The 18,407-nt window shown below is 38.7% G+C and overlaps 1 protein-coding gene across 1 annotated transcript in view; it reads left to right on the top strand.

Moving 5' to 3' along the window:
* Window positions 1-18,407, top strand: part of LOC119526949 (cadherin-related family member 3-like) — a 71,370-nt gene continuing 52,963 nt past the window's right edge. The window contains 4 exon segments of the mRNA XM_037826519.1: window positions 1-46; window positions 9,604-9,666; window positions 9,669-9,799; window positions 17,718-17,889. Of these exon segments, the coding sequence (XP_037682447.1) occupies window positions 1-46; window positions 9,604-9,666; window positions 9,669-9,799; window positions 17,718-17,889 (412 nt within the window).

Here is an 18,407-nt window from a genome sequence, read left to right as displayed (position 1 = left end):
ATGATCACTTCTTTTTCTTTGCTCTTTTTGTTGCTTGCTGCCACAGGTTAGTATCTGTAAATATAGACTTATATCATACAGCTTTGAAATAATCATTTGGCAGTGTAACATTTGGTAGACTTCTCAGTGTTGACCTTGGAAGTTGTCAGGTGCTCTGTGGCTGTGCCAACAGTTCTGCCATGCATTGGAAAATCTACATTGCAATCAAAATATTCTCTCATATGTAGTTGATATGTAAATCAGTGTTAAGATCTTTGGAGGGCAATTTGACAATATCTCCCAGCATTTGAAATCGGCACATTGTCCCTATAAAACCCACTGCTTCTGGAACTCTATCCAACAACAATTATCATGCCATGATATAAGGATATGTGTAGGTTTATTTGTAATAGCAAAAGCTAGAGACAACTATTTGTCCATCAGTAGCGGATAGGTGGCTAAATAAATGGCACTCATACAAACTATGGATGTTGGAGCCATGAAAAGAAGGAGGCAGATTTGTGTGTTTTGAGTGCAGGTAAAATGGTAATCTGTGAGGTCCTGTGGAGTGGGGACAGGATGTCTTAATACTATGAACATGAGAAGATCCCTTAAAAAAAAGCCATCTATATTCACATGGAAACACACACAGAAAATTCTAAAAGGATGCACCAAAGAATTAAACACTGGTTATTTTTGTAGATCGGTGGTAGAAGTGGTAAGTCAGTAGAGGAAGGGAGGAATAAGAAGGAGACTTAAAACTTTTTTTCCTTTATATACATTTATGTTGTTTGCTTTTATAAAAAAATAAAATAATGGGTATGCATTATATTTATAATGAGAAAAGCAAATTACCAAAATTCAAAAATTGAATCACCCCAATTTTGGATACATAGTACCAAGATATTAGTTTAAGTGATCATTTTTCGCCCTGTTGCACGGATTGATTTCTTAAAATAATTCAATGGGTGGATTTAACCATTTGCTTTAGAGTTTAGGTATTACTTTAGGTATTGAGTAATAGCCAAACTGTCATTATGGCCAATAAAAAGTCATTCAAAAATATATGTACTATTCTAAGAATGAATGGTACCTTAAAACTGAAAAAAAGAAGAAAAAACCTCTAAGATAATTTCCAACTTCTTAGTTAAGCATGATTGCATTTGGTATTTCCAATGAAAGTAAATGATAATATTTGCAAAAACAACAACATACTTCTATAGCTGCACTGTGCAATATGCTAACCACCAGCCACAAGTGGCTATTAAGCACTGGAATGTGGCTAGTCCAAATTGAGATGTGCTGTGGGTAAAAATACACACTAGATTTTGACGATTTAGTATAAAAAAAGAAACTATCTTAACACTTTTTAATGTTGATTACATGTTGGAACTATAATATGCTGATTACATTGGGCTAAATAAAATATAGTATTAAAATTAATTGTACCTTTAAAAAAATCTTTCTTTAGTGCAGCTACTAGAAAATTTTAAATTACATATTGGACAGGACTATTCTATATTCCTAGGAATTTCTGTGTTGAGTTTTTTAAGGTAAGGTATGGTATACTCCATTTGAATCCATTGCTCCTGTTTTGTGAATACACATTTTTTGAAATTAAATAGGCAAATTGATCACATTAACTCAACATGTGAGACATTTATAAGGATATAAAGACATCTAAGACGAGGAAGAGGTAGCAATAGACAAGATGGAATTTGACAGGGGATTTGAATATTCAATCTTTATATAATTTTCTTTTTCTTGGTTGCTGGGGTATTGCAATAGTTAGAGGGAAAGAATTGAAATGGTGGAACTGTAACCCATAGCATCCTTTGAAATTTGTTCTATAGGTACTTGTTAAATTGTAATTTGAAAGCTATACCTTTTGGTATATATGTTAGATTTCACAATAAGGAAAAGGCTGAAACTATGGTACCAAAACTCACAATAACTTTGGAAATTTCCTATATATCTACTAGTTAAATCATATTTTGAAAGATATTACCTTTTTGTATATGTATTTCTTAATAAGGAAATAACTGAAACTGGAATTGTAACCTGTAATACTCTTTGAAATTTGCTCTCTGCTTGTTGAATTGCACTTGGAAAGTTATCACTTTTATGTATATATGTTATATTCTACAATTTAAAAAATGATAGAAAAAGATAAATATGTTAAATGAAAAAAATAAAAAAATAAAATACAGGAAATCAGTAGAAGCAAGAGTTGGCAAACTATGGCCCACAGGCCAAATCCAACCTGCCACCTGTTTTTAGTCTGCTCCTGTATGTTCTGCAAAGTGTTAAAAATATTTACAATCTAGCACTTTATAGAAAAAAATTGAGAATCCTAGAATAAAAGGAAAAGAAATTTAAATAAAGACATCTAAGAAAAATTGTGTTTTAATTTAATTCATTCTATTCTGCTTTTTTTGCATGTATGGGAGAAGATTTTAGCTTAAACCTGGGGTCACAAACTGGTGACTCTCAGATGTATTTGGCCTACATGGTGTCCTTTTTTTTTAATTTTTAATGCATTTTTAAAATTGTGAACTTTAACATATATACGTAACAGTGATAACTTCCAAAGTATGATTTAATAAGTAGTTAGAGAGCAAATTTCAAAATATGTTATGGGTTACAGTTCCATAATTTCAGTTATTTCCACTATTGTAAAATATAACATATATACAGAAAGATGTTAACTTTCAAAATACAGCTCAACAAGCAGTTATATAGGTAATGTAAAAAAATATTATGGGTTACAGTTCCACAGTTTCAGTTCTTTCCTTATTGTGAAATATAGGATATATACAGAAAGATGCTAACTCTCAAAGCACAATTCAATGAATAGCTATAGAGCAAATTTAGGTTACTGTTCCACCATTTCAGTTATTTCCTTCTAGTTATTCTAATACCCTAGCATGTGTGTGTGTATATATATATATATATATATTTAAAGTTTCAGTATTTGTAATCCTTTATTAAGTCCTATCTCATCTGTTGCTACCCCTTCCTCTCACTTAATCTCCTTCTCCATGTTCAGGGGTGTCTAGGCAGTGAGCACAGTAACTTGTTCATACTGAAAGGAGGTGTTGACAGTATGGGGAAGGGGGCTGCATCTGATTGTTGATCTTAAAGAGGCTCTTGCCTCTGGTTTTTAAGACTTGTCTGGCATAGGAACACTCTGGTGGATTTAAGTTTCTGAGAGAGAAAACTCAGTGAGTGAAACTTTTATAGAATCTCAGGTAGGGACCTAGGTATTTGGGGATTACTTTTGGTAAGAACACGGCATACTGTGGGCATTCGGGATGGCTAGCTGGATCTTGCATAAGAGAAACCTCCAGGAGAGCCTCTTGACTCTATTTGAAATCCCTTAGCCACTGTGACCGTGTTACCTTTCTTTTCCCCCTTTTGGTCAAGTAGGCATTTTCAATGCCTTGCTGCCAGGGCCAGGCTCATTCCTGGGAGTCCTACATGGTGTTTCCAATATTAGATTTCACATAAAAATCTCCACTTCTGGATTCTCATAAAAATTAGATCTGGCAACTCGGCCCACATTCCCATATTCTCCTTTAGAGGAGAATAAGTTTTCAGTTTTGCCTTAGTTCCCACCATTCCCTGATATTCTACCCCCAGCTGTCAGGCATTATTGTACAATTTCCATTAAAGGAGTTCAACTAGTTTTTTCAAATCTCCTCTTCTTCTAGGTACAAAGATGTGGCCTCTCAATCTCTCTATGAAGTCATATGCCAGCATTTTAACATGTAGCTCTAAGTATTTTTTCACAATTTCTTCCTTCAGCTGTGGACCTACTATCATTTTCATCCTTAATTTCAGGAAGTGGAGAGTTTATTCTGAAGCTCTTCTGATGGGAAATTCATAATAAGATGACAGCTCTACTTATGGTGGATGAGTTGATATGCTCCGAAAACTGTTATCCTTTTTTTCTAGAGATTATTATAAGTTCAAGATATTGAGCTGTATTTCAGAATAGAATTTTAGTGGGAGATCAAGTTATCTCCAAGTTTTCTTAGCATATAAAAATATATTGAAGAAAACCTAAAATCAATTCATTCTTTAATGTAATAATAACAAGGCATCATCAAATTCAGAAAAAAGCCTCTGTTGTCATGGCCCAACCTGTGGAAAAAGTAGAAAATCTAAACCAATGAAATGACCTATAGCTGAAAGTTCAAATGCATACAGTGTTGTAAGATAATAAGATCTCAACGAATAGGTCAATAAGACCTAACTACATTAACAAAAAAAAAAAAAAAATTTATTCAGTATTTTATTCATTCACTATTCGTTTCAAAAAAATTATATTAAATGCTTACTATGTGCCAGACTCTGTTCTTGGTAGTGGTGATACAGCAGGAACAACTGGACAGAAGTTCCCGATTTCATGGAGTTTATATTTGAGAGGGTGGGAGGCAGGAAAAAAATAATATATGAAATTTCAGGAGATAGAAAGCAGCTACAGGGCTGGGAAGTGTTGCTACTTTAAACAGGGGTGGCCTGGGAAGGCCTCTCTGATACAGTGATATTCTATTGGGGACCTTAAGTAGGAAGTGAGACCTGTGGATATCCAGGGAAGATGCATTTTAGAGGGAGTATGAAAAGCCAAAGTCCCTGCGGCAGGAGCTGCATGATGTGCTTCAGGAACAGAAAGACTCGTGTAGCTGGAGCAGAGGGCGTGAGGGGGAGAGTGGTAGAAGATGAGGCCACATAGATGAATCTATCCCGTGGGGCCTTTGTGCCATCAGATAAACTGTCACATTTACTCGGTGGGAGAAGGAAGCTGTCAGAAGATGTTGAGAAAAGCAGTGATGTTATGTGATTTAGGTTTTAGCGCATTGTCACCTCCATTACAGAAGGTCGGTCCTGTAAAATGTATTTGTCGATATTTTCTTAAGTAATATAAATATTTTCTATTGCTGCTGTAATAAAGTACCACAAACTTGGGGACTTAAGACAATATAAATTGATTATCTTACCGTTCTGAAGGTCGGAAGTCCCATGTGGCTCTCAATGGGCTAAAGTCAAGGTGTCGGTGGGGCCGTGTTCCCTTCTGGAGTTTCCCGTGTCTTTTCCAGCTGCTAGAAACCTCCCAGGTTTCTTGGCTTTTGGCCTCCTTCCTCAAAGCCAGCAGCGTAGCCTCCCTCTGACCATTCTTACATGTCCTTCTGATTCTTTTCTTCTGCCTCCCTTTTCTACTTTTTTCAGAGACATGTTCTTACAAAGTGAGAGTGTATGCTCTTTCTCCTCCTCCTCCTGCCTATTCTTCTTTTTAAATCTAGGTGTAATACATATAACATAGAATTAACCATTTTAAAGTGTACAATTCAGTGTCATTTAGTGCGTTCACAATGTTGTGCAGCCACCACCTCTAACTCCAAAACATTTTCATCACCCCAAAATAAAACCCCATACCCATTAAGCAGTTAATTCCCACCCTCCCTCCTCCAGCCTGTGGCAACCACCAATCTATTTGCTGTCTCTATGGATTTACTAATTCTGGATATTTCATATAAATGAAATCATACAATACGTGACCTTTTGTGCCAGCTTCTTTCATTAGCGTAATGTTTTCAAGGGTTATTCACATTGTAGCAGGTATGGGTACTTCATTCTTTTTTATGGCTGAATAACAGCCCATTTATGTATACTGTGATTTGTGAATCCATCCCTTCATATTTGGGTTGTTTCCATCTTTTGACTATTGTGAATTCTGCTGTTATGAACACTTGGGTACAGGATTTGCTTGATACCTGTTTTCTATTATTTTGGGTTCCATCTTCCACTTTTAAGGACCCTTGTGACTACGCTAGGCCTACCTGGACAATCCAGGATAATATTCCGTCTTAGAGTCCTTAATTTAATCACATTACAAAATCTCTCTTACCATTTGAAGGTGACATGTTCACAGGTGCAGGGGATTAGAATGTAGACTTTTTTGGGGGTGCTGTTTTTCTCCCTATCACAACCCCAAGCATCATTTGCTATATAACCACAGTCCCCTTCCCCAGCCCATACACATACCCCTCATAGAATGTAAATTTCAGCCACATAGAAAAGAAATTCTGAATAAGGTTTTGAAATGCCATTCCAGGGGGAAATCAATGAGCAGAAATTCACATCTTCCATTTACAAATTTTATGGTTCAGACATTTCAGATCATTTCTTAAACAAATAGGCATGTATGAAATAAAGGCACATATCTGGAAGCCAAAGACAATTGTTGATTCAGGAAAGAGTACAGTGAAAATATCTATGACTGGAGAGAAGATTGCAACCATCCTTAAAAGTGATTCGTCAAGTCAATGAGAGTCAAGGAAGGCTCCTTTAATAGAGACAAAAAACCAGACCAAACCAAAACAAAAACAATGAAAAAAAGAGTAAGGAGTTACTAGCACTAAGACAATAGAAATGGTGTGGGGCCTCTGAGCAGTCTAGAAGCTCCTTCAGCCTACCAGTGGGTTACTCCATTTGTTCTTAAGTCCAATATGGAGCTGCACAAGTGACCACCAATGCCCTTTGTTGGTGGTGAGTAGAATTGCTTTTTGCTCATGAAGATAGCTGTGCATATGAAAGTTGATAACATAAAGGTTCATAAATAAACAAAAGTAATATAATAAGCATATTTTTTCAATAACTATGCATCTGTGATCATGAAATGCAAACTTTCACTGAGCATTTACCAAGTATAGGCACTATACTTGAACCTTAACTTAAGTATTCTCTTTTAATCTTCAGAACAAACCAATGGAGCAGGGACAATTATTCTGTCAAGAAAAAGTGGCCCAGAAATGTTAAATCACAGGATCCTGGTCACGTATCTACTGAGTAGTAGAACAGAGAGCCAACCCTTGACTTTGAAAATTGAGTCCAAGCTTGTAAATACCACACTGTATTCATCTACTTGTCTCCCAACCCCATCCAACCCTTCTTACCCATAATGCATTTAAATAGGCCTTTTCCCCAATTTAAGTCAGGATATTTGGGAGGTGGGGGGAGGCATGTATGAAGCACTTATCACCAATTTTTTTTTTTTTTTAATATATTGAAGGCAAGCAGAGAAGTAGAAAGAGAACTTTAATTGATCAGAAAGGATACTTTTAAATTCAAAATCCCACCTCTGCCAGCCATTTACTATATTATCTTAGGCAAGAGCTAGCTAAAGCTCCACATCTTCAAAACGAGGGCAATCATACCTTCATGAGGATCAGATAATCAGGAAAGTACCAGACACATAGTTGGACACCAAATCAATCTTAGCTCTTGTCTTAATCTGATTTCTCCAAGGGCTTACCCTGAGACAAGAAATCAAGTGCAAGAAGTGGGAGAGTGAAGAGATGAGATAGGTAAAGGAAGGCAGTGAATAATGAGTGTGTTATCAAGCAAGTTACCACTGTGAGCAATTACAGTTTAATTCCACTGGAGGGTTCAAGAGCTAGTGTACACTATGTGCTTCAGAGGAATCCCATCCAGAGGCAAGGTAGCTGGAGTGTTTATACATGAACCTATAGTTTACTGAGGGCCACTCCTGGGGGCATTAATTCTGCAGCACTTGGGTACCAGCAGATCTGTCTGTCGAAAGAGCAGGTGCTGGCATGTGGAAGTTGGCTTGTGTGCACTGCAGTGGTAAGAGCTGAAATGGGCAGGGCTTTGGCAGTGTCTGCCTCGGTTCTCTTGCCTGGATACATCTCCCTACCTTTTACACGGTGAGTGCCTGCTGGGGAGAGAAGCGGCAGGTATGAAGCCCTTTTCATCACTGTGTTGCATATTTAAGTCCTACACAATGCTTAGCCTACCTTAGCACTCAGTAAATGTTTGAACAACTAAATCAGAACAGAGTTTTAATTTGAGAATGGAGGGGCAATGGGTCTAGAATTCAGGGCACTATGTTAACGTTTTGCATTTTCTGAAGAAGTTCTGAGAGTCAAGCCTTAGTCCACCTTGGCTAAAGAAAAGGCCCATGTGAAATTAAGGGAAGCCGAGAAGAAATAAAAGAGAGGAAAAAAAGAAAAGACAGAAAAATACAATCAAAGTAGGCCTGCTCAGGTAGGATGATAATGACTTTTGTCTCTGAATGCATTGTGGCTTCGACCATTGAGCCTGACACCTCAGGGTTAGACAGTATTTGTTCAGAATAATGTCATTTAGGGAACTATTTTTACCCATATTTCATGCATAGTGTCTAATAAAACATAATGAATTTATATGAAACCCTACGCTTCCTGTAAGACTGCTAATAATCCCAATCAGAGTAACTGGAACAAAGTGTGAAGACTCCAGAGAGGTGAGCAGGGGTCAGATCTGGCAGGAACAGAGGGGTTTCCAAACCTCAGTGTTAAGCAGAGATAGCTATCTGATTTTCCTGACACTCTTCTCTTACTGTGAATGGCCATTGCAGTATCCTTTGTTCTGTGGTACATTGCAAAAAAATGATTAATTACATTGCCTTAGTTTGTATTCTTCTGGAAGCAGACTGCAAAACGGGTTCAAGTGCAAATAATTTGAGAGGTGATCTCAGGAAACACCAGAAGGGGGATAAGGAAGTAAGACAATGACTGGAAGGCAGCCAATAAAGAGATTGTTATTGAGCATATGGGGGGTGGGTAGGGCAACGGGAGCTCAGTCTCACTGGGGAGCTCAGGGATCCAATGTGAAGGTGCACCTCAGGGCCACCCACTTTGAAGGGTGAGAAAGCTGAGATATTCAACCATCATGTCCCTGTTGGTCATTAGCAATTGGTATTAAACTCTCTGGCACTTCTGGTTTGCCATGTGTGCAGGCCAAGATGCTCCTCAGGTCCCCAGCTGAGTTATAGATGTTCTCAATAAGTAGTCTTCTTAGGCATCTAGAGGTATAAAGGTGAGTGTGGGAGTATCGAGGGAATGGGTGCAGGGCCCTGAGTATCTGCTACACATATTTAAAACTGTTGACCAAAAAAAAAAAAAGAAAGAAAGAAAGAGAAAATAAAAACAATCCTTGCTGGGAGACAATTCTCCATGGGTCTCTTGTGTTTCTGTACATCTTGTGAACAGAGGCAATAGCTGCCTTTGTTCTGGACTCTCTTCTCAAGGATGTCTGAATAGTGTTAGAGATAGTGTCTCTCATGAGAACAAAGGATGGTTTGTTTACTGTCTAACATAATAAAACTCTAGGGCAAAGTTCAGGCAGGCTTACTGCTCACGATAAAGGATTCAGGTTCCCTGAGCTCAGGATTCCTCAAAAGTGATGCAAACACTCTACATACACAGCATCCTCCTTGCTCCATCTGTGTTGCCCCCATGGGACTTGAGGAGCAAAGGAAACTCCTGTGAAGATGAAGCTCAGGCTGTTTGCTGTGTCACGAGTAATAGAGTCCTTTGTCTCTAACCCAGGAGTTTTGTATCTTCTGCAAGCATCCATGAATCTAGGCAGGATAACTAGTTAATCTGCAAGTGGGGTAAGTTCTCAGATCCTTCACAGTTCTTGATACCTCTACCAAGCCAAATAACTGATTTTAATTTTAAAAAATGCACTTATGCTTTGTGATTTTAAAACAAGCAAGAGATTGGAAAGCCTTATAAAAATCTTTGTAAAATGGTAAACTTTTATGTTTTCTCCAAGATGTTCTAGCTTTTCTAAATTTTATCATCGAGAATGCCAGCCCTCTTCCGGAAAATGCTTCCGAACTACACTGGTTGCCATTATCACTGTGTCCGTCTCACATCATGCTTCTCTGGTTGGAGATCCTGTTATTATTAATGCAAATCCCACAGTCCATCCATTTGTGCTCTCTCGTAGAACCACACATGTGTGGGAGGTAAGTATATAGGCAAATAATATTTTCATTTGGTACCACAAGGGTTCTAAAGTTAAATTATCATCCTCTCCATTCTTACTTTCTACTTTATACTATTAATTTAGCACCCACTCATTGGGACCCTATTATGTACCAGACACTCTAAAAATCCTTTAGGACTTTAAGATTCATTTATTTTACAGATATCTAGTGAGACCCTATTCAGGCACAGGTGAAGGCACCGGAGCTGTCATGGTGGAATGGGGTCCTTGCCCTCATGTGTTTATTGGTTCATAGGGAGACATTAATCAAGTGACTACACAAACAAGTACAACCTTGTAAATGCAATAAGATAAGCACACAGGTCTGTGAGAGCACATAATTGGGACATTTGACTTAGGCTTTCCTGAGGAAGAGCCACCTGAGCAGGAATTAAAAAGAAGAAGAAGGGGAGAAAAGCACTGCAGAGGGAACAGCATGTGCAAAGGCCCTGGGGCAAGAAGCAGCATGGTGAGGAGAAGGGAATGAGAGGAAGCCATTGTGGCAGGAGATAAAGCATGGTAAGAGACTAGACTGTAGAGGTGCAGAGACTGTAGGGCCTGTGAGCCATGTTAGGAAGTTATTTTTATTGTTCAATGTAATAAAGCTAATTTCTCCCTCTGGGACAAAGTTCAGGCAAGCTTGCTGCTTATTATAAAAGATTTGAGTTTCTTGAGCTGAGGGTTCTTCAAAAGTGATGCAAACCCACCGTATGCATAGCATCCACCTGGCCCCTCTGTGTTTCACTCGAGAAACAAGTAGAACCAATGTGAGCTGAAACTCATGCTGCTTACGGTGCCATGAATAATAAAATCCTTAAGAGCAATGAGTGGTTTCCACAAAAGGCTCTTATGTAGGGGAATCTGAATTGGTTACTGTCTTTAAGAGATTCTGAAAATGACCAGTCATGATGAATCAGTAGCAACAGTATCAAATAGTATTTAAGAGCATGGATTCTGGAGCCAAACTGCCTTGGTACAAATCTTTGTTTTGTATGTATTCCTTTGGGCAAATTACTTAACCTCTCTGGTCTATAAAATGGGGATGAGAATAAGAGCTGCCGCATAGATTTGTTGTCTCAGTATGTAAAGAATAATCAATAAAACTGTAACATGTAATCTCATTATGTAATGTACTTAAAAAACAGGGACTTCTATTCAGTCAAAACCATATCATTGTTAGTTATGTTATTAAATGGTGATCTAGGCTAAGCTAGAGGTTGGCTCAAAGAGCAGAAGTGAAACCCAAACTGGGAAAGCTGGAAGAGGCTCTGTAAAGGAGGTAACATTCCTTCCAGAAGACCCCAGGGAAAGGGCATTAGGTCAGAGGAAACAGCATCACCAAATGCTTAGATGCTTAAAAATATGGTGTCTCATAAAGACTAAGAATCAGTGTGGCTGGAAGAGTTTGAAAGAGGAAATGGCCAGAGGTGAGCTGATGAAATGTAGGGGGGACCATGTCCTGAAGATGTCAGTGCATCTTAAACTTTGCCTTCAAGCGAGCACCTTCTCCAATACACTGTCCCCTTGGCTTGGATTATCTAATTCTCTTTGCCTTTACCTCTCATAGTTTAAGATTCAACTGGTGTGCTGAGTCCTCGATCATGGGACATGCCCTTATGAAGCTCGTTACTGCAAAGGAGAGGCTAAACTTGCATATAATTGTGCCTAAGAGTCTCCCCGAGTACCTCTTTGTTGCTCAGATGTGGCCCTCTCTCTCTCTAACTGAGCCACCTCGACAGGTGAACTCGCTGCCCTCCCTCCTACGTGGGACCCAACTCCCAGGGGTGTAACTCTCCCTGGCAATGCAGAATATGACTCCCGGGGATGAATCTGGACCCGGCATCGTGGGACTGAGAGTATCTTCTTGACCAAAAGGGGGATGCAAAATGAGACGAAATAGTTTCAGTGGCTGAGAGATTTCAAATGGAGTCGAGAGGTCACTCTGGTGGACATTCTTATGCACTATATAGATAACACCTCTTAGGTTTTAATGTATTGGAATAGCTAGAAGTAAATACCTGAAACTACCAAACTCCAACCCAGCAGTCTGGACTCCTGAAGACAATTATATAATAATGTAGATTACAAGGGGTGACAGTGTGATTGTGAAGACCTTGTGGATCACACCCCCTTTATCTAGTGTATGGATGAGTAGAAAAATGGGGATAAAAACTAAAGGACAAATGGGGTGGGATGGGGGGATGATTTGGGTGTTCTTTTTTCACTTTTGTTTTTTATTCTTGTTCTGGTTCTTTCTGATGTAAGGAAAATGTTCAGAGATAGATTGTGGTGATGAACGCATAACTATGTTATCGTACTGTGGACAGTGGATTGTATACCATGGATGATTGTATGGTGTGTGAATGTATTTCAATAAAACTGAATTTAATAAAAACAAAAAAAAACAAAACAAAAAACAGAATCAATTTAATTTCTTACCTCACACATTTCACTAAAACAAATTCCTAATACAATAAAAAAGTAAATAGAGAAATACAGGAAATTAAAAATAAGTGTATAGTTATTAAATCTCTGAGAAAGAACCATTTTTCTAAGTTGAGAAACAAGGAAATCACAATAGTAAAAGAATTAGCCATACATAAACTAAAAGTTTTGACATAAAAAAAGAAAAGGTATTGTGCTGGTTTGAATGTATTATGTCCCCCAGAAAAAGCCATATTCTTTGATGCAATCTTGTGGGGCAGACATTTTAGTGGAGATTAAGCTGGAACATTTGGATTAGGCTGTTTGCATGGAAATGTACCCCACCTAACTGTGGGTGATAACCCTGATTGGATAATTTCCATGGAGGTGTTGCCCCACCCATTCAGGGTGGGTCTGAATTAATCACTGGAGCTATGTAAATGAGCTGACAAACAGAAGGAACTCAGTGCAGCTGAGAGTGACATTTTGAAGATGAAGCTATAGCCAAGAGGGACCCTTTGAAGAAAGCACAGGAGCTGCAGATGAGAGACAGTTTGGAGATGACTGTTGAAAGCAGACTCTTGCTCTGGAGAAGCTAAGAGAGGACAAATACCCCAAGTGCAACTAAGGTGACATTTTTGAGGAACTGCAGCCTAGAGAGGAACATCCTGGAAGAAAGCCATTTTGGAGCAGACGCCAGCCACTTGCCTTCCCAGCTAAAGGAGGTTTTCTGAACGCCATTGGCCATCCTCCAGTGAAGGTACCCAATTGCTGATGTGTTACCTTGGACACTTTATGGCCTTAAGACTATAACTGTGTAACCAAATAAATCCCCATCTATGAAAGCCAAAAAAAAAGATTCAACTGGGGCATCCCCTTCTCCAGTTAGCCAGCCCTAAAATCTATAGTCAGGGTTAGCTTTTTCTTCTGTCAATTAGTTAGGATTTTCCCAGTTGAAAGTAATAGAAACCCAACCTAAAATGACTTAAGCCAAATAGGGATTTTTTTTTCTTTTTTATCTGAACATTCTAAGTAGATCAAATATTACCGTAGGTGTAGCTTGAGCCATGATTCAAACAATGTTTTAAGAACTGGGTTTTCTCTCTCTTCTTTATGGAGTTACATTCTTTCTCCACATGATTGCAAGATGGCTGCCAACAACACCCAGGACTACATCCTCTAGGTTCATTTCCCAGTATTTTATTCAAAAGTTCTGACATTCAATCTGGTTGGACTGGCTTGGGCCATGTGTTTGCTCTGGACCAATGACTAAGGCCAGTGGAATGAGATGTAATGCTTGGCTTAAACATGGGTCACCTGCCTCTCACCCTGGTTGTGAGCGCAGCCCTACCAACACCACCGATGGGAGAGAGGTGGAATCTCACAGAAAAACTGGGACTGTTGCAGGGAAGACAGGGAAAGGATTGTCCAGAATAGTCTCTATCACACCTTTTTTTACAATGTATTACAACTAAGTCTTCAGATATTTGTATCTTTCTCAAATAGACCATAGGCTCCTTGAGGACAAGAATCCAGTCTTACTGACTTTCGTGTACCCAGGGCCTATCACATAGTATGTTCTCAATAAAAGTTCATTGAGTGAATGAATGCTTCGCTAAGTAAATTAGACTCTATCCTGTCAACACTGAGAAACCACTGAAAGTTGTAAATAAATACAGAAAGGAAAGGGCATTACCAGTTTTGAGTTTAATAAAGATAACTTTTGGCCTAACAAACTGGCAAAATTAATAAAGTTTGATAATGCCTAGTGTCGTAGAGAAGTGAAGAAATATGCACTGTCAGACAGTACTGGGAGGACACACTCATTCAATTCTGGTGACCAAGTTAACCCCAAAAGCTATTGCACAATCAGTTAAATGGTTGGACCAATTTGTATATGGAGATACAGTGCATCCCCACTCTGATTCTTTTAAATCCATCATTTAGAATATAGTTTTTTATATACTATTAAAATATCCTATTTAGAAAACAGATAAAACCCTATGGAGAAATTAAAAGATTACTGGACAGTTTCTGGCCCCAATGTTTCACTAAATAGTTGTAGCTCTCTTTGCAAGATTTGTATCTGCAGGTATCAAATATGCAGAACAGGATAATAATATCACATTCCTTCATAATTTCATTGAGGATCAAATTATGTAAAATGCTTTGTAAAGCACATTAAGATGCTTTGCAAAACATGCAGCAATGCACTTATCCATATTTTTTATAATACCTTGTGCCGGTTTGGATATATTATGTACCCCAGAAAAGCCATTTTCTTTAATGCAATCCTGTGGGGCCAGAGTAATTAGTCTGTTGATTAGGGTGGAACCTCTGACTGAATTATTTCCATGGAGGTGTGGATACCACCCATTCAGGGTGGGTCTTGGTTAGGAAACTGGACTACTTAAAGAGAGCTCCAGAGCTGACGCAGACACTGATGCTTGGAGATGCTTGGAGTTGGGGACAGAAGGATGCTTGGAGATGCTAAGCCAAGAGATGAAGCCCAGAGTTTGCCCCAGAGAAGGTAAGAGAGGACCCCCAGACACTTAGAGAGAAACGCCCTGGAAGAACAAGCAAAGATGCACAGGAACTGAGAGAGAGAAGCTGAGAGACACATTTTGGAGAAAACCATTTTGAAATGCAACCTTGGAGCAGCAGATGCCAGCCATGTGCCTCCCCAGCTAAGAGAGGTGATCCGGACGCCATCGGCCTTCCTTCAGTGAAGGTATCCTCTTGTTGATGCCTTAGTTTGGGCATTTTTATGACCTTCGAACTTTAAATTTGTACCCGAATAAATTTCCTTTGTAAAAGCCAATCCATTTCTGGTATTTTGCATAACAGCAGCATTAGCAAACTGGAACAACCTTTTATTTTTTGAAGGTTAGGTCTCAATACCCATGCATGGTGTTAAAAAAACAGAAGTTGGTATGGCTGAGTTCCAAGGGGTGAGTGAGTGAGCAAGTGAGTGAGCAAGGGGGAAACGGTAGAAGAATTGTTTGTGGAGGTTGCCCTTATAAAGCCTTACGGGCAATGGCTAAGATTTTAGATTGTTTTGAGTAAGGGGCAACAGAGCTGCATAACAAGCCACCTCAAAACTCAGGGGTATACAACAATAGCATTTATTTCTTGCATATGTATCTGTGGGTTGGCTGGGATTTAACTGATGTAGTCTGGATTGGCTCCAGGCTGAGGCTGGGTTCAGGTCTGTTTCTCTTGCCTCTCCTTGTCCTTGGGATGCTGGACAGCAGAAGCACATTCTTCTCTTACCAAAGGCAGGAAAACAAGAGGACAAGCCCAATCCCACATGCACTTTTAAAGACCCACGTTTGCTTGCATCCCACTGGCTAAAGTAAGTCACATGACCAAGCCATGCGATACGTGCTTTTAGAGGGAAGAACTGCAAAATCACATGGCAAAGGACATGAATATAGGGAAGGGTAAACTATCGAGGACATTAAATCCTTTTCCCGCATCTAAGAAACCATTGGAGAGTTTTGTAGAAAAGAGACATGATTTGCTTACAGTTTGAAAGGACCACTCTAGCTGCTGTAAGAAGAACAGACTTTAGAGGGCACGGGAGAGCTGTTAGGAGGCTACTGAATATCCTTGTCAAACGTTGGTGTTGTCAGACTTTTAAATTTGTTTCCAAGTTTGGTTAGGAATAAAATGCTATCTCATGCTTGTTTTTAATTAGATTTTTTGTAGTAAGTCTAAGCAGCAGCAAAATGGCAGCAGAGTTCAAGAATTAATCTTACTGGTTTTTTTTTTTTTGTTTGTTTGTTTGTTTGTTTTTTTGGTTATGCACTAAAGTGTAGCTTTTCTAAGCACAGGTTTTGGGGTCTGATAACCCTAGGTGTGAATCACAGCTCCCCTGGTTAGTAGCTGTGTTGGGTAAGTTACTTAAATTTCCATGCCTGGATTTTCTTTTCTGTTTCATTTTAATAATAACAATAATACCATCTCACTCAGAGTTTGGTAAGGAGATCCAATGAAATAATGGATGCAAAAATGCCATCTTAATGTTTGGGATAAAACAAGTAGTTAACACATGGCAGCTGTTAGTATAAAAATATATATTTATACTTCAATATTCAGCACTACTGTAACCAGATTAAAGATAATTAAGAAAACTGTAAGAATCTTGGCAACATCATCTGTGTAGATGAGCTCTATCATAGATACCTCTAGAAAACAATTCAATTACGAAACAGCTTACCAGCATGGAAACACACCTGCAGATAAAGGCTAAACTAAATGAGACAGTATCTGCTTCTACAATGTTACAGTATTAAAAGGCATATACTGTTCTATTTGGGGTTTAGTATATCATTATCCTTTGTTGAACTTCCTTCCTTGCAGGATATATGCTGTTTGGTTGCAAAAGACTGATTGAGTTTAGGAGGGGTGATGGGGTAGGCAGTCAAACCTCCCCAGAATAAAATTAGTCTCCTGGAGAAATAATAGCAAAGCTTGAAGTGAACTGATTATATAGATAAATCAGTGGAAATGAGACAATTTACACTTTAGTCATGTAAACTTCAAATTGCTACCTGTCATTGAGTAACATAAATGGGGCTACATAAATTGGTTGGGAATTGAACCCAAGTTACTTTTTGTAGCCACACTTCCTGTTTCCTGGATGGGAATAGTCAACCAGAGAGGGACTTAAACCATCCTCCTGCCTTCCATGAGTATAAAGACTCAGAATTTTTAAAAATTATTTATTGAAAACTGTTATGGAGACTGACACTTTGCACAGTGTTAGGGAGCAAGATGGCGTCAGTTGTCGCGCTCAAGGTGAGTCCAGGCCAGAGGGAACCATAACCAGAAGGGCCAGCCTGAGCTCAGGGCTATGCTTCTTAGACATGGGAGTTCCTTAAGGACCAGACTGTGCTTAATCAAAGTGTGAAAACCCTGTATTAAAATCAGGCTATAGGACTGTGTTGATCCATTTTTAGATGCTAGGCAGTTAAGGGCATGAGAATTGAAGTTAGAAAGAGTCCAGATCTATTATATTCTATCTTTGTGAACTTGGACAAGATGATTAACCTCTACAGACCTCAATTTCTGCATCTGTAAAATATACCCTATAATTGTATGCACTTCAGAAGGCTATTGCAAGAATAGGGCGTGATGTTTGTAAACCGCTCAGGATAATCCCTGACAAATGGTTGTATGGGGAGAGACCCAATAAATGGTTAACTTTCTTATTAAGAAAAATAACACGGAAAGATGGGAAGGATGAGAGGGAAACCATTTGATGTAACATGAGTGAATTGTTTGTTCACTGAAATTTTGAATAAATCAAATACCTTGCTTCCACATTTTAAGCACAGGATTTTATGTATTTGTTTTCTTAATGCTGATTCTTATTGAGGATTACAGATCTAAAATATTCGCTTTGATGAATTGCTTATGAATCCAATCATTTGCTTTGTTATCTTGAACTTTTTTTTTTCTTAATTTAGCTATTCACCAGTGGAGTACCCAAGCTGGACTTTGAGATGGTGACTTTCTACTCCCTGATAATCTATGCCAAAGACAACCAAGGGACAACAGCATCACAGACCATTTTAATCCAGATTGCAGATGTGAATGAGCCCCCTGCTTTCACTGGATCCCTTGCACAGGGAAACCAAGGTACAGAACTCTTCCCTTGAAGGAAGAGGCTCCAGTGAGCAAACATGAGTAGTTGCAGAGCCTGTGCACCGTGTTCTCAGAGTGTAATGGCTGTAAGAGTGATCAGCAGAATAACAGTGACAACAGTCCTGATGAACAGGTGACATTTACTGGGCACTATGTACCAGGCACTGTCCTAAGAGCTTCAAAAGGATTCATTTAATTAATGCTCACAGCACTGGGGTAAGGTTCTATTTTTACTCTCATTGTGTAGATGAAGTAATAGACTTACAAGAGTAAAGTAACTTGCCCAAGGTTAAAAATCATTCATTATCTGTGTGATTATTGTGTACTAAAATTTCTCTCCTATTTGTGTGATTATTAATTGACAGTGTGTCTATGTCACTAAATGAGAAGCTTCCTGAGGGAAGGGACCATGTCTTTTTTTGTGCTCTCACTGTTTTTCACCATAAATGAATCTCTTTCTCTCATGCTCATCTCTCTCTTTCTCATCGCTGTCTTTCTTTGAAGCCAAATAT

Source organism: Choloepus didactylus, chromosome 1, assembly GCF_015220235.1.
Source record: "Choloepus didactylus isolate mChoDid1 chromosome 1, mChoDid1.pri, whole genome shotgun sequence".
Classification (NCBI taxonomy): domain Eukaryota; kingdom Metazoa; phylum Chordata; class Mammalia; order Pilosa; family Megalonychidae; genus Choloepus; species Choloepus didactylus.
Note: the sequence above shows the minus strand (reverse complement) of the source record. Positions and strands in the feature narration are given on the sequence as shown.